Genomic DNA, 16,152 nt, shown 5'->3' with positions numbered 1-16,152 from the left:
GTGTACAACCACAGCCCTAGAGGAATGCAGAGGAATGCTTCTTCTAGTATTAAAAGATACTAGAGAGGGCAAAATAAAAACCAAATTGTCTTTCACAGTACGTCCCTTCTCAATTTCTCCTTGATGCTCCAACCTACCTAACAGATAAAGAACCAATAAGTTTAAACATTTGCTTCCCACAGACACAACTAAATTCTTGCAAGAATTTTAAATCTCTTGCTTTACAAATAAATTGTTCAAAGTTTTGTATTGTACCTTTTCACCTTTAAAAAAAAAAAAACAAACTTATTTCTCCAAGTAATTGTCAGTAAAAAATAAAGCAGTTTTTCAATGCAAACATTTTTTAAAGCTAATTTTAGGTGATGTGACACAGTTCCATGACACAAAGTTCAGTGACTTAACTAGAAGTCAGACACCTTGACATTACTTTATAACAGAACAAGTGACATTTCTTTCTGTTAATTTCACTTTTTTTATTTTTGGAGGGAAAAAACAGGAAACCATTGTAACACAGAAGACAAGAAAACATCACAAACTAAACACAGGATCTTTCAACATTATGATCTGCACACAATTTCCACCCTGGGCCAATTTTTTTTGTGGCTTTTGGTTGGTTGTTTGTTTTTTTTTTTTCTTTCAAGTTCTGACCAATAACCATAGCAAGCAAAATCAGAAAAAAATAGCCCAAAAAAAGTATATTCTTCTGCCAAAAATGTGGTATTTTCACACTAGAGATGACAATGACAAATTCTGCTAATTATGACATTAGTAATTTTAGACAAATTGATTTCATGCTAAAACTGTATCTGCACAGATTCGATTTACATACTAATCCAACCAATCACCTGATTATATAATATTAAACACATATATTTCCTTCTCTAGATGTTCTCCAAATAATAGTTACCAAAGACAGGCACTCTTGATTCTCTAATTCATTAGCTTCCACTTAAAATGGAATCTAGCTTCTTATAAATTTCCAGTATTCAGTCTCCATTAATAAGAGAGATGACTGCACCAGAGTCACAGATGCACTTTCATTTCCAGTTCCATCATGCTATGTGATCAGAACAAAGATGCCAGATCACAAAATTTAAGGTACTTTGAGTGTCCAGTCTTGGCTATAGAAACTGCTCTCCCTTCTACCTTGCAATCTCCTAAGTGACAACTGGACTGGAAGAATGAAGCCGCTTCAACTCTCACAATCTTTACAAAGTGCAACAAAAACCCAGAGTTCTGCCTCTGAATTTTCTCCAGCAACATCCACTTTTGCTGTTTGTTTTACTAACTCAAGAAATGCTATTGCAACATGTATCCTCAGCTCTCTCTTTTCCTAAAAGCCTGCTAATCCATGGAAACAGTAATGATGGGGGCAGGATTCAGCCTGCTGTCTCAAAAGCCCATCACCAAGTACCACACCAGGCAAGTGCACTAGATGAGGTCGCTGACCAAAGAAAGCAGGTGCAAGAAAAAAAAAAAAAAAATCCTACCTGTCTGCTGTCATATGAGGAAGTGGGAAAAGCAGAATACTCAAATATATTTATATTGGAAGTATATCTTGCTTCCAAACATATTTAGAAAGGTAGTAGTTACTTATTTTTTGGCCTCAAAAATAATACAAAGAGATGTATTTAATGGCCTACTTATTGCTATCTTTAAACAAACTTTTTTTGGCAGAACTGACTGCTTGAGTCCCATAAGACCAAGCAAGATGAATTAAATGATCAGCAGCAAAAGCTAATGGGAAAACTGAGAAAGCCTTGAGACCAACTACAGCCCACATAATTTCTACGCATTTGACAGCTAATGGTTTCATTTGTTGTTATTAGGTAGATTTCAAGGCATTTTCCTCTTGGCTCCTGTAAAAAAACACAAGTACTAATCAGTGGCCTTCTAAAAGACAGCTTTTTTGAGACCTTGACAGTGCATTTTCTTTCCTCTTGGTTACTGTTACCTACCCTCCTCCTCTGTAACATTTCAGAGATAACTACCAGCAGCGTTGTTATTTGTTAACTGGCTCTCTGTGCTGGCTGGCTCTGCAAATTCCTACTGACTGACTGTCTTTTCAGAGCAGCTGTGTCACCAGTAAGACCACACAGTGGTGTTACAATACTCACATTTCCAGTTAACCCTCTACCCCATTTCAGTCAATCCCTTGGGAGCAAGATCCCATTTACTTCTTTTTGGGTATTGCACCTTTATACTTACTCTTTTTATTTTTTTTTTTTTTTTTTTAATTTTAAAGGAGTTCAGCATTTGTCACAAGCAGATTTTTTATTATTATTTTGTAAAAAATTCTACATCTCATTCTATTTAACACCCATTCTGTCAGTTTGGCTTTGGGAGGAAGAGAGATGATCAATAAAGGAATACTGGGATGGGTGCACATGCCTAGCAGTCCCTCAAAATAATCATGTATGTCACAGCTCTTTTTTTAAGCCCATGCTAAAGGGGTGTCTTTCACAGGGAGCTTTGTTATTCTGCCTTGTTTGTACCAAAATAGTACAAGCTAACTCAAATTTAGGTAGTTAACTGAGCAGGCCATACACTGGAAGTTTGGATACGCAGTGAATGTGAAAGCCTACACACTTTGAAAAGTTACTTGGCAAACCTGGAAACTGCCAGTGATGCCCCAGCTTATGTTGAGATTTCAGCTCCAGCTAGCAGAAATCAAAATGAAGATGTTAACAACAATCTGAGCACCAACCATGAAATAAGTTACAGTAAAACAACATAAGCAGCTCCCAAGATTATTTCAATTCCATGGAATACAAACTTTTCGTGCTGGTTCATACTATCTGGCCCAAACGCTGCTGCCAAAATCTGCCATCTTCCACTCGTGCAAAAAAACAATCCTTCAAGGATATGGTGCCTTCTCTAGTGGCTGATTAAGAGGGAGAACTTGCTCAGGACTTGGAGAACTACCCCAATCAAATTCAGACCAGCAGCATCTCTGTGCTGCTCACAGAGTAAGAGGAGACCACTTCCAAGAGTGGAGTGACTCACCATAAAGCAGCTCCACTTTGAAATTAAACAAGACTGAATCTAGAATTCAGCACCTGCTGTGAACAGACTTCCTGGCAAGATTTCCTCACTAACAGCTAGTACAGTAAAAAGGGAATTCCAGATGACTCCTCTGCCCCTTTTCATACTGCAAAGACAATTAAGAGGCAACAAAGGTGTAAACAAACATGTGCCTGATTTTTGAAAAATATTTACAATGTTTGCACTAGAAATACTTAAGACACATAAGGATATTTATCCTAGAAATAACGAAGATAAAAAAAGTTATAATAAAAAAAGCCCCAAATAAACCTAAACCATTCAACATCCATTAAGGTAAAATAAAGTAAATAAATTCAGCCAATTGGTTATTTCCATATGGTTGGATTTCTTTAAATAGTAATGAAATCATTGCTAAAAAATCCATTGTTATTAAAATAAAAAAGTTGGCTCAGCCTACCAAAATTAGATTTGTAAGTTGCTGGTCATTCCCATAATTAAATCTGTGTCACAAATTTGCAAGAAAAATGGACACTATGACTAATGCATTTACTTGCAGCACTAGTGCTGTCAGGCTGTGTAAATCATTATGCCTGCTAAAGCAGACTAGATAAGAATTCCATACATTTTCATTAACCGACTAGGCTTTGTGTATATGTGAGAAGCTAACTTCATTCTCTGCTAGCTTTAGCTTGCATTTGGAAGACAATATAAATAAAAACACTAGCCTTGATTCGATGATCCATGTAGCTGCTCAAAAATTATTTGTTTTTCTTGAACAACATGAACCAGCTCTGTCCCCTCTGAGAGATGGTCAGATAAAAGAACAAACCCACACATACTAAGTTTGGACAAAGGAGATAATGGAATGATGGGCACCTGAAATGTGTCTTACTTCATCTATTATATTTCAACAGAGAAAGAAAAGCTGATCCAAGACAGCATTGGAGGAAGTTTTAACCAATTCTTTGATGTTTTCTCAGGAGTGCAATGGTCAGCAGAGTAGAGCTCCAGAATTCTCTTTTCCTCTTGATTTGCTGTCACCACAGATGTTCAGATCTCAGTTACAGTTCTTTGCTCAAGGTGGAGCTCATGGTTGTTCCTTTCACACTGTTTGTGACTCCAAGGCACAGAAGAACCAGCCTACACTGACTCACCTCACAGGCTGGATATTCTTATGGGATTCCCAGCCCACAGTCTGAAGCAGAAAGGAGATTAATGAGAGGTAGAAAGATTAGACAAGACTGGTCTAGTCTAGCAGAGCATTTTGTGAGGATACAGTGCTCTGGAAGCCCATCTCCCACACACAGGGCATTACATTGTCACTGCAAACTGAGTGCAGCTCTCAGGCAAGCACATCCAGTGCAGGAGGAGCAGCCTCAGTGATGGGTGGACAAAGTCAAAGGAGCTGAACCACTCAGGCAAACACTACGGTCCCACCATCACCACAGCATGGTTTGCAGTCTCCTGCCTGTTGCTCCAAGATTTGGACATTTGCAAGTATTTGTCTTTTTCTTTTAGAAGCAGAATAGAAATGCCTAGGAAGCATGGCAATGCGTACAACGTTAAGAATGTCAGCAGACCTACACTTAATATTCCAGGCAATTTCTTTAGGTACAAAAGTATCATCTCCTCCAAGTGGAAGCAGCTAACACAGTACTTTCTATCTCAGCATGTGCACGTAACCTTGTGATAACCAACCAATCTGTATGAGTAAAACACTACCAGATTATATTAAAACCCCATTAAGGGGAAAATCTGAAATCACTTCTTATGTTCCACAATTATTGTAAACCAAACTGCTTAAATGAGGGGAGGAGATAATGATATTAACTACCCAACTCCGAGCAATCCTCTGTGGTATGAGCCTAAATATTCTCTTGGCTGAAATTTATGTAAATTGAATTCATCTATCGTTAGTTATTACTAATCTAGCTATATAAAAACACTTTCTGTAACAATTAGTTTTTTCAAACACTGTGTTTTAATTAGACCTGGGACGTTATTAAACTAAGTCAGTAAAATAATGTAAATATGTACAGCATCATTTCATACACTGTTTTGTCTGTATATTTATAGGAATATGGGCTTAGGTGGACTTAAAAAGGAATTACTTTGTGGTTGGCTGGTAGTTTTTGTAAATCTCTTTAGCAATGAAAACACCCCCAGGTTCTTAATCTAAGTGTGATAAGTGTGTTTCTGCTCAGCAAGACATATTTGTCATTTCTTCATTTTGTGTATCACAAGATGTTCCATTTCATCTGAATAAGCTGATCTCAGTATCATTCTAACAATGATTATACTGAGTGTTTCCCTGCAGACATTTTGTTCCACAACTTCCCTTAATTTAACTTCTCAAGCACTATTTCCTAGTCTTAAAGGGGAAAAAAATGGTGGTGGGGGCAGGAGAGTAATCAGCACAGCACATCTTTCAGCCCTTTTACACTCTCACACACAGGCACTGGCCCACAGGGCATAGTCTGAAAAGAGAAAACACTGTCCTGGCTTTGTCACAAGTGCCATGACCTGCCCACCTGTACATGTGGAAGACAAGGAACGTAAGAAAAACTTCAGCCTTGCTGAGGTCAGAGCCTTCCAAATAATCTCCAGGACAAGTGGAAGTATAAAGTTTTGGCCACAAAGGTCTACAACTCCATCTAAGCCTGTCCACATACAGCTCATTATTACACACTCCTAAGAAAAATGGAAATGTGATTTAGAATTATCATGAATTGAAGATATAGGTTCTCCACTCATGGCCAAATCCGTAAGTTAGGCACCAATATAAACTGATGGATTCCCAAAACCATTTCCACCAAGACCTTCCATTACCTTTTCAGAAACAAGCCAGTTTTTTTTACATTTTAGAACAGTTTTGACTTCAAACAAATATATACACACAAACACACCCCCCAAACACATATGCATTTCATGCTTTGCCAGTTTTCAACAGGAAGCTCCCTTTGTAAGTGACCACACACTTGCCAGTGCTCCACATCTGGAGCTGCTCAATTCAAGGTCATGTAGACCCATACCACCGTGAAACTACAGGAAAACAACTCTGTCTACTTACCACTGTCCCTGGCCTACTATCACATTTCAATCCCAAGGTTTATCCTATCAACTTCATAACTGGAAAAGTTTGTAAGGACAAAGCACTCTGTAAACATATTTGTGATTTGTTTTGTGGCATACACACGTATTCCCTATGTAATCATGATTTCAAAGTAGAATTACCATAACAAGTGTTTAAAAGTGTGGATATATTTGTAGTTTAATAGTAACCAGTGTCTTTACCATGTTATTCTAAAAAAAGTGCAATTAGAAAAAATCAGCTGGTACTATGGTTTTGTTCTAGATGATATTTAATATTTTTGAAAGGTCTTTTCTGGGAACTTTGTAAGAATAATGTTTGCTGCAATGCTGCTCCAACATTTGCAAAAATACCCGAAGGGAACAAAAAGTGAAATGAGGTAATTACATGTAAGCAGAACTTCCCAATGATCATGAACCAAGACCAAAACTAGGAATATTACATAAAGACAAAATCTAACTCAGCTTCTTGAGCTCAGATTTCTTCAAAGAGCTGTAAACAGCTACTAGAAATTGAGAATATGTCTCTCTTAATTTACTAGGTGCCAGCATTGTAGTCAGAGCCTAAATTCTTACTTGAAGCCAACAGGTATCTCCAAATGGCAGCTGAACTGAGCCTTTGGGTATTCACAGAAACCTCTTGAACTGAAAGGTGGAGACAGCAGATAAACCAGGAGCTTGTGCCAAGCAACAAGAGAAAATATCACACACACACAGACTTAAGAGTTTTTCCAACACTTCCACAGTTTGAGGCAGGTCCATGGAAGGAGAATGTTACAGGTAACAAAAAGCATAAGTACTTGGGAACTGATATTTTAATTATGTGAGAGGTCTACTCTACTCCAAAGAATTTACATCCATCTTCCTAACTTCACCTTAGTCCCTCAAAAATGCAGCAGCACAATATAAAGTCACATGGTATTTTGAAGTTCTCTTGCTAGAGTTCCATATATTTAAGCTTCTAAAAGCCAGTTTTGAATTTAAAAAAAAACAAACAAAAACCAAACAACAAAAAATGAGCCATGAATAAAAAGTGAGTTATTTTGTACTCGCAGCTTTGATTTCAATTTCCTAATTTGAATTATTTTATCATTCATTCATTTTATACATCACATATAAAATGGGGGAACAAGACTGGCAATACAAACATATGCTTCTAAACATGCAGAAATTTTAGTTAGAACAAATTCCATTATTAGCTGCCTAAATAAACAATCACAGTAGTTTACACACACAAAAAATAATTTTTATTTAATATTCATTAGTATCTCTCTAAACAACACATCAGTAAAAGAAATCTTCTTTTCTTCATAAATATATTTAGCCCTCTTTACAGTGTCCTTTCCAAATGTTTGTAGACCATCAGACCACAAATACTGCTTTCACTTTTCAAAGAAACAGTTATATTTCCAGCTGGATTGATTGCTTTCCTATATCTAGCTATTTTAGTGTGTTCCTCAGAGACACTGAGTGGCTCCACTGACAGCAAAATATGCTAAACAAATGACAAGTCACTGAGTAAATTAGCATCTACTCTCTGATCAGCTGGGTCATGTTTTCTTTTCAAAATCCATGGCCTCTTGATAGAAAATAATGAGTATTTGATGGGCCTTATTAGAAAAATCAATATATTGACGCCCATGTCTGAAACATCTGCATAATAATAGATTCTGTTAACTCATTTAGAAGAAAATTAAGATGTGTTTACACATTATTAATTTACCACGAGCAGAGACAATTTATTCACTACCTTTTTCAAGAGTTTAACAAAAAGAAAAGAAATTGCAATATCTGTATTTAAGGGCATGGTGACATAAACTGAAAGATGATTCAAATTTTTGCCCTCTGAATGTCAAAATTCCACCAACAATAATGTGAAAAAATACAAACACACCAAGGATACTGTTAAAAATGAGACTATTAAAGCACTTGTTATAAATATTGTGTTACTTACCAAAAAACTTCCAAAAGCGGAATTAAATATAGCAGCTGCCTAGAAAGGAAAAAAGGATAAGTATCACCAATGGTAAAATAGCCACAGTGCAAGAACAAAATGTTCTTCCCCCACCCACCAAGCTATTAGACTCTCCAAATACACACATACACAGAGACCATTAGGCAGTTAGCCATGGCTTAAAAAATTGCCAGTCGCACGTAACTTATGAAGACTGATGGATTCTGGTTTATGCATTCATAAATAATGTGCTGCAAAGGACAAAAGCAGGAGGAGAAAAAAAATCCTGGCTGATAGACTGAAGAGGAATATCCACAAGAACTAAGAATATTACACAGAAGCTTGGTCTCACTACTCGTGCTCTAATTTGCCAGGAACACTTTTAAATACTGACCTGTAAATTAAAATAAACATTATGTGATTTAACTAAAATACTGCATTTTCATACACTTTTAAATTTTAAAGAAATTCTAATCTGGTAAATAAACTTTAATAATTCATCATAATAAAGTATTGACAGACAGAATTTCCTGTAGCTTGACAAACAAATTTAAAACAGGAATAACAAACAACAACAACAAAAAAAAACCACGACCCCATACTTCTGAGGCCAAAACATCATTACTTTTCACTCCATAGTCTTTTAAAAAAAGAAAATAAACAATTTTAAGAATGACTTAAGAAGCGTTTGTGCTTACCTAAATATCCGGGAAATATAACGTAGCAGAATTATTTCTTAATATGAACTCATTACATTCCAGGAAGTTAAAACTTGACTCTTGCATAGTTTTCCCCAATTACCAAGAAAGAACAGAAACTCTTTTATGGCAGCCAGTCTGATGATGAAAAGCCACACAGCAAAGGTAAGAGGAAAGAGAGGAGGGAAATCTACCATTTACGAGCTAATTTAGAGTCAAATTAATCACCCTGGACACTTTCAGCCATATATTAACAACAAGAGGCTGTGAGTGATTTGAGCAAGTTTGAATAAAGTCCAAATTCAGGGTAGGAGCAGTAGCTGAACCTGCCTTCTGCTCCATAAGAGGATGCAATGAAAATGAATGGGTAATGAGATCCTTGGCTCTAGAGAGCTTAGCTTTCTTATTCAAGTTCATAATTAATTCAAAGCTTTGATAATTTCATTAGATTCTTCCTCTGCTGGCCCTATCAATAAAAGATGGCACTGGACCACAGCTCCTCAGTGGCCCAAATACAAAAACAAATGCAGACTGGGAAACCTTTGCTGACTTGCTTACTAACAGGGACAATGGCATATGGCACTCCATGTTGTGGAGGGAGCATCTGAATAGATACAGTTAAATAAAACATTATAGTTGACAGTTGTAAACTACAGTAACATATTTTAGCACCTTTTTCTCATCAGCATTTCTTTTTTGAACACAAAAAAAAAAAAAAAAAAAAAAAAAAAAAGAAAAAAAGAAAAAGAAAAAAAATAGGCACAAGTCCAAACAGCTTCTCTTGCCAGAGATCATAGCTGAAACGAAGCATGAGTAGTATAAACAGTTCTTCAACAAGTGTGAATTAAATCAGGGTTTTCTACTTGCATTTGAAACTGTGAAACTGATACTTTCATGTAGCAAGGCAAAGACACATCACACCTATCCACATGAACCCAGAGCATCTACCAATCCTGATTTGGGGATCATCTAGAGAGATTACATTATTTAAAAACAGGCTGCAATTGCACTTCCAGGAGAAATTCTGTATCTGGAAAGGTGTTAAGGAGAGATACTAGATGGTGGTATTTTCCCATTATCAAACTACTTTTATTCTTTCCTGATTCATCTGGAAGATATCTAGATTTTATAATAATCTCAAGCATGTATCAGGGACTAAGGCAACAATCTTGGACAAATTTCATGCTTCAATTGCTTAGCCAGTAATGTGCAAAAGTCATAATTCACAACCAGTTTTGGAGTTCACTAGTTTACAATTTTTAACTCCCTTTTTCTGAAGTGTTAGAAATTATCCATAGCAGATGACTAAATATTCATTACAGGCAAAACAAGAGAAAAAAAAATTCAGGAATACTGCAAATTAAGATACAATCATGGAGATTATTTGCCCCAGTGAGGGAGGACTTATATATGTCAATTACTCTATCTGCAAAGTTTTCTTTGTAAACATTTCCCCTGCAAAATAAACTTAGAAGCAATTTCTTCTCATACTCACAAACCTGGGGCTTATATTTGTGATTTTGCTTCAGTTTAAACAAACTGGTAGTAAACTGAATCAACTGCTCCAATTTGTAATTAAACATACCTAGTAGCATAACCCTGTAGAATTTAACCACTTTTGTGCTTCCAACTCCCTTCTATCAAAGGGATTCATACCTCACAGGGCATTGTCAAAATTAATTCATTCCTTAAAAAGCACTCTGAAATCCTTAGAGGGATGATACAAATAAACATTAGTGCTGACACATGATACAGCCAGACTCTTCATTTTCTATTTGAAACATTTATTAGTCAATATTATTGCATCACTTTTTTTTGTGTTTGCTCTTTTTGTGCTTCAACAGATATCAGACTGTCTGCAGTCAGCTTAAATGAAACAATAAAACATGAAAACATTTGGATGTCTTTATAATACTCCAAGTTCAGATTTGCATGTGTTTGCAAACCAGCTATTGCATTTCCTGTTAGTGTGAGGAGAGAGCTCTCTATAAAATCCACAGTGAAGTCCTTGCAAAAGGTAAGTGCATAGCCATGTGTTGAAATGTTAGGTCAGACCACATTCAAAATCAGCATCAACAACTAGACAATTTAAGTCAAGAGACCTGACTGAAAGTCACAGCCAGGACTCGTAACAGGGCAAGTACAGAAGAGTGTGGACAGCACCACTTGAGTAAACAATTGTACATATTAGCTCCATTAAACAACAAATTCACTTCTTATTAGGCAGGTACAATTTCAGTCAGCTCTGTATGGCACGGGGCTTGAGTGAATGCTCTTGTGGTCTACACTTCCAGGGAGAATTCCAAATGAGAAATGACCAGGCCACCTCTGAAGGACACCTATCTGGCAGCAACTTTCCTCTTCTCATACCAGAGCCTAGCACAAAGCTTCAGCCCTTCATCTCTCACATTATCCTGGAATACATGTATGGAAAACACTGCTAAGATTTCTAGAGTGACAGCAACAAGAGCCAAGACAGTCCTGCAAACAAAGGCTGGTAAAAGATGGAAGAAAAAGGCAAAGCCACTACCAATGGGCTGAGTATTTCCCCCCAGGTGTGGATCCAAATGCAGCAGCAAATACTTGCAGCAGTCAAGTACATGTGACTGGGCAGCAAATCAAACAAGCATGTTTAGAACTCAAGCATTAAATACAGAACACATTCTGTACTTTGTTCCATTGCCTTGCTTTTGGTACCAAGCTAAACTATCTCAGAATTTATTAGACAAGATATTGTTTTGATAATAACGTAGCCAGACTACATTAAACAGGAAAAGACACCCTGGCCACATTTTGGAACACCTGGGTCAAACAGCAGCATTTTATCAGTATCAGAAGGATTACAAAGAAATTGTTACCCACAACTAAACTGGAACTTTACTGCAGAGCACAAGGAAAGAACAGCACCTCACAGCTTTATATGTGGACCTCAAAACAGTAAGAGATTTTCTCACCAGTATGTGTATACTGCTTCAATAGTGAAGCATTTGATTCTCAAGTGTCATTTGGCAGCCTTTAGGGAGACAACCTTCCTAGATGTATTTAAGGCTACACTCACCCCCAGGCACCCCACAGCTGGGGCAGCACACACTATGGACACCAGGGCCTGTCTGGCCCCAAGTCACCCCTGCTCTGAGAAAGGGTCAAGGCCACAGATGCAGAGTAATGAAACCAAACAGCCTCAGAACATCCTGGAAGGAAGCAGCCTGGGCATCATACAGAGCTGTTCTGTGTCTGCCATTCCCTGCGGATAAAACCTGAGCACTAAGGGGATGTAGCACACATTAGTAGGATATACAGCTCAAGCACCAGCAATAAGACTAATTATCCTATTTAACACACAAGACACACTGAAGAAGAAAGAAAAACCCAGAAGAGCAGGAAAGTATTGGGGAGAGACAAGGACTCTCACAGTTCTAGTGCAGGATTATGCAGTAAAGGACAGAACACAATGCGGTAATGTAACATTTTACAGCATTCATACTATTGTTGCAAAATTTAATACAATCATGTTTCCTATTTGACAGAAAAAGAAAGGGAAAAAAAGAGAGATACTGAAGAAAGTGATGGAAATGGTTCGACCAAACAGGACATTAAAGGAAATTTCATCTACCCAAAGAGATCAGTGTAGGTCAAAAAGGTCAAAGAGGGCAGGACATCACAAGTAACTTGAATGAGTAGGCAGAGTCCCTCTAAACAACTCCTTCAATCTCCTATTTAAAAATAAAATCTCATGTGAGTGTTACCACAGCTCATGTCTTAAACTGCTGCTTCCAATAACAAGATGTTACATCTCTGTAGAAAGCTATTTGCCACAACACTGTTACTGCAAACAGAGTATAAATATACCTAATAAGGTTTAATCTGTGTTGCTGTTCATAACTATTCATCTGAGTTCAGACAGGAAAAAAAAAAAATATATATATATTCAAGTTCCTGGTTTCAAGCACTAAATTGAATCAGGTGTCCTCTCCTCTTAAGAAAATTAAGTTGCTTTTGTGCAAGAGTGTTTTAATGAGAACAGAGCCTGCCGACATTGATAAATGGGAATGACACCAGAGAGAGCATGTAAGCAGGACAATATGTGCATGTTACAGTCTTACAGGCTATTTTTCACTGACTATCCTGAATGACTTCCCAGTTTCTTAAGGGGCCTATTAATCTCAAATTTAGTTATTACACAACGTTTATTTGAACATATATTCTGTGGATGATGACAGTTAATAAAGGAAATCTTTTACAAGCTGTATTTTTACATATTGTTCCAACTGCAGCTCCCAGTATTCCACTGTATTGATGGAATAACCTAGTTATGATGCAGCCTTAAAAAAGGCACATATATTCAGATTCCTTTCTAAGCATATGGGGACTCTTAAATAACTGTTAAAATGCATATAAAAATCCTGCTCCAGCATAGCAAAAATGAAGGAGGCAGTGTTAACTGCTCAACCAAACCTCCAGAAGCCCAGTTGCCCCCTCCAAGGCAAAGCACGTGCCTTTTTACACTCCAGCATCATCCCTGGGAAACAAATACAGTCTAGATTTGACTCTGATGTATGTACACTCCATACTGAATGCAACAGAAGCGGGAGAACACATCTTACACATGATTCCAGACCATGTGCTCTATATGTGATAGGGCACCACAACAGTTGTATTACATTTACAACAAAAAAAAAATAAAAAACAAAACCATACAAAGCCCCTAAACCAACAACCATCCAAACACACAGAATATGAAAAACACAAAACCTCCACAAAATTTTGACACCAGCTAAATTTTGAGTCCAAAGAAATCTTCCCAAAAAAGTGTGCTTATGTACAAAAAATCTCCTATAAAAATACCAAATTAATTATTTTAGTAGAGTAGAAATGTATGTAACCTTATGATTTTATTTAAAAAAAAAAAAAAAAAAAATCAAAAATCCAGAGAATTATAAATACATGCACATACACAAAAACGACACCCACCAACCAAGAAGCCTCCAGTATACCAACAAAAAACCCCAAAGTATGGAGGGGATGATGTATTTATCCACTGCCATGTCCCCTGCGGTCCAACACAATTTGCTCATTGGAGAAAAGATAAAGATATCACCTAATCCTGAACCCACCTCTACAGCTGTGCTGACAACACAAAAACACTGCTTTATTTCAACCATGTTCAATAACCACCAGTTCTATGGAAACAACATGAAAAAGCACCAAAAAATGAAAACAGAATAACTAAATCTGTTGTTTGTTTGCATTTCAGCAGGGGAACATCATCTAGAGAATGATGTTCTCTAAAACACTGCACTGAGCCCTCTGTTCCAGGCTGCCATCACCTGAGTAGAAGCTGGTGCTGCTTCAGGCAGGAACAGCATTCTGCCACAAGCAGGGCACAGAAATAAGCTGGGTCTTCTGCTGGCAGAGAGTTATTGCCTCTTATCAGCAAAATTGTTTCTGGTGAAAATCATTTCATTCCCCAGTTTTTGTAGTTCCTCATATCCATCACCTTTTGGTAAATAATATTTACAAATACAAAAGCATCTGTTGAAAGGAAAGCTTTTTGGATACCCTTATTAAGTTATGTGGTTCTTCCCATTGAAGGAAGAAGAGAAATCCTCTGTTTCACCAATAATTTCAGCCTTACTGAGGCAGATAAAGAAAACTATCCTGCTCACTTTCTTTTTGTTAGAAATGCTAACTTGTCTCTACTGACAGCAACAGGGATGACTCAAGGGAGTTCTGGAGTGTCAGCATAGTATTTCTCACTCAGAGGCAGGAGAAGGTGAAGAAAGACTAAAAACCAGGAGAAAAATATGCATTTATATATATGTTTTTTTTTTCCAGAGAGTAAAACCAGAACGTAAACATTTGCTAACAATTCAAATGGCAAACATTAATCATTCAGGTCTCAGGAATGTTTATGTGTCACTCTGCAAATTTCCACCAATACTAATATACAGATGAGTAACAGGAAATCCATGTTTAGCAAAGGTTGGAAAGCAACACGATCTTATTTTACTTGAGATTACTTGTTTAACTGAGCTCAATGAAAGGCTTTTGTCATCAGAAAGATCACACAAATGAAGCCAGGAGGAAAGAATCTCTATCAGGAGGTGGAATTTTCACATTAAAAGAACCAAGAGTTGGTCTCCTCAAGTACAGAAGAGATGAGAGGCTTCATGAACAGTGCCTGACTAGCCCATGCCATCACCTGTACAATGCTTGTTCATAGCTTCTTTGCTTTATCCTAAATGGTAAAGATTTACCCACACCAGATGCTCCTGCAGCTGTGTAGCAAACAAAACTTGTGTGGTGTTCACAAGAAAAGCAGGAAAAAAGGCCATCTAGGCCATATTCAGAAACACAAATACAGGCAAGACAACTTTTGTAAAGCCTTGTCTATTCCTTCAGGTTGCCACAGTTAAAGTCTTCCTCTTTTTAGCAACCAAGATCCTCTTCCTTTTGGTAATGAGAAGGGCTGTAAGAAGAAGCAGCCACCAATACTCTCACCTCATCTTTGTGTGACAGTCATACCCCAAGCCCAGCAGTACTCTGAAGATCTAATTTAATTTTCCCATCCTCCTGTCAGTTCCTTGTCAGTGTTTTTGTGAAAACACAAAATCACTCTCATAAGACACAGTGCCTTCCACTGTTGGCTCCTATGTCACACACCCCAACGGGGCAGTGACCCAAGCACCTACAGTGGACTTTTGAATATCAACATGAATAAACAGAGACAGTTTCTCTTTTTTCCCTCCACTACTTAAAAATTGCAAATGCAAACATTAAGATGACTGCCCAGTGCCAGTGTAAACATTGGCACAAGCAGTGATTTAAAGCTGACAGGCTCGTTACAACCCAGGCTTTCTCATACCAAACACACACATGCATAAACACCACGTTCCAGCATCTGACTTAGTCCTCCACAAACTTCATGTGGCTCTGATACAGCAGAAAGCTCTGAGTCCCTGGAAAGGCATCTAGACAAACTTTTTGTATGTATTTTTCCCCAAATGGAAAGTTCATTTCCATCATTTTCCTAATCAGGGAAAAACAAGGTAACTTCTCCCTTGTACTGGCATATTGTGAAGTGCAAGCCTTAGCTGTCATACATTCGGCCTGTGAAATGTGGTTAGTATGCAAAAAGTTAAGAATTTAACCAGTCACTGGCACTTTGGTATCAAAACTACCCACAAGCCTTATGCATATCATGCATTTCTTAAGAGACTCCAGGTTTATTACCTTAGCAGTGAAGACACTGGGTCTCACACCAGAACAAACAGATTGCTGAACAATGATTTAATAAAGGAGGCTCAGCTGAACAGTGTGAAACAAGTACTGCCAACTTGTTCCTCTCTTATGGTCAAACACTTCATAACTGTAAGAGACTTTTTCTCTCTAAAAAAAATAGAC

The 16,152-nt window shown here is 37.4% G+C and overlaps 1 protein-coding gene across 2 annotated transcripts in view; it reads right to left on the bottom strand.

Moving 5' to 3' along the window:
- The window catches only part of SLC10A7 (solute carrier family 10 member 7), a 135,417-nt gene that overhangs the window by 83,253 nt on the left and 36,012 nt on the right, over window positions 1-16,152 (bottom strand). For both annotated transcript variants that reach the window (XM_056490354.1, XM_056490353.1), the window contains exon 5: window positions 8,051-8,089. In XM_056490354.1, the coding sequence (XP_056346329.1) occupies window positions 8,051-8,089 (39 nt within the window). The remainder of the gene's footprint in view (window positions 1-8,050; window positions 8,090-16,152) is intronic.

This window comes from Oenanthe melanoleuca, chromosome 4 (genome assembly GCF_029582105.1).
Source record: "Oenanthe melanoleuca isolate GR-GAL-2019-014 chromosome 4, OMel1.0, whole genome shotgun sequence".
Classification (NCBI taxonomy): domain Eukaryota; kingdom Metazoa; phylum Chordata; class Aves; order Passeriformes; family Muscicapidae; genus Oenanthe; species Oenanthe melanoleuca.
This window is presented reverse-complemented; position numbering and strand designations above follow the sequence as displayed.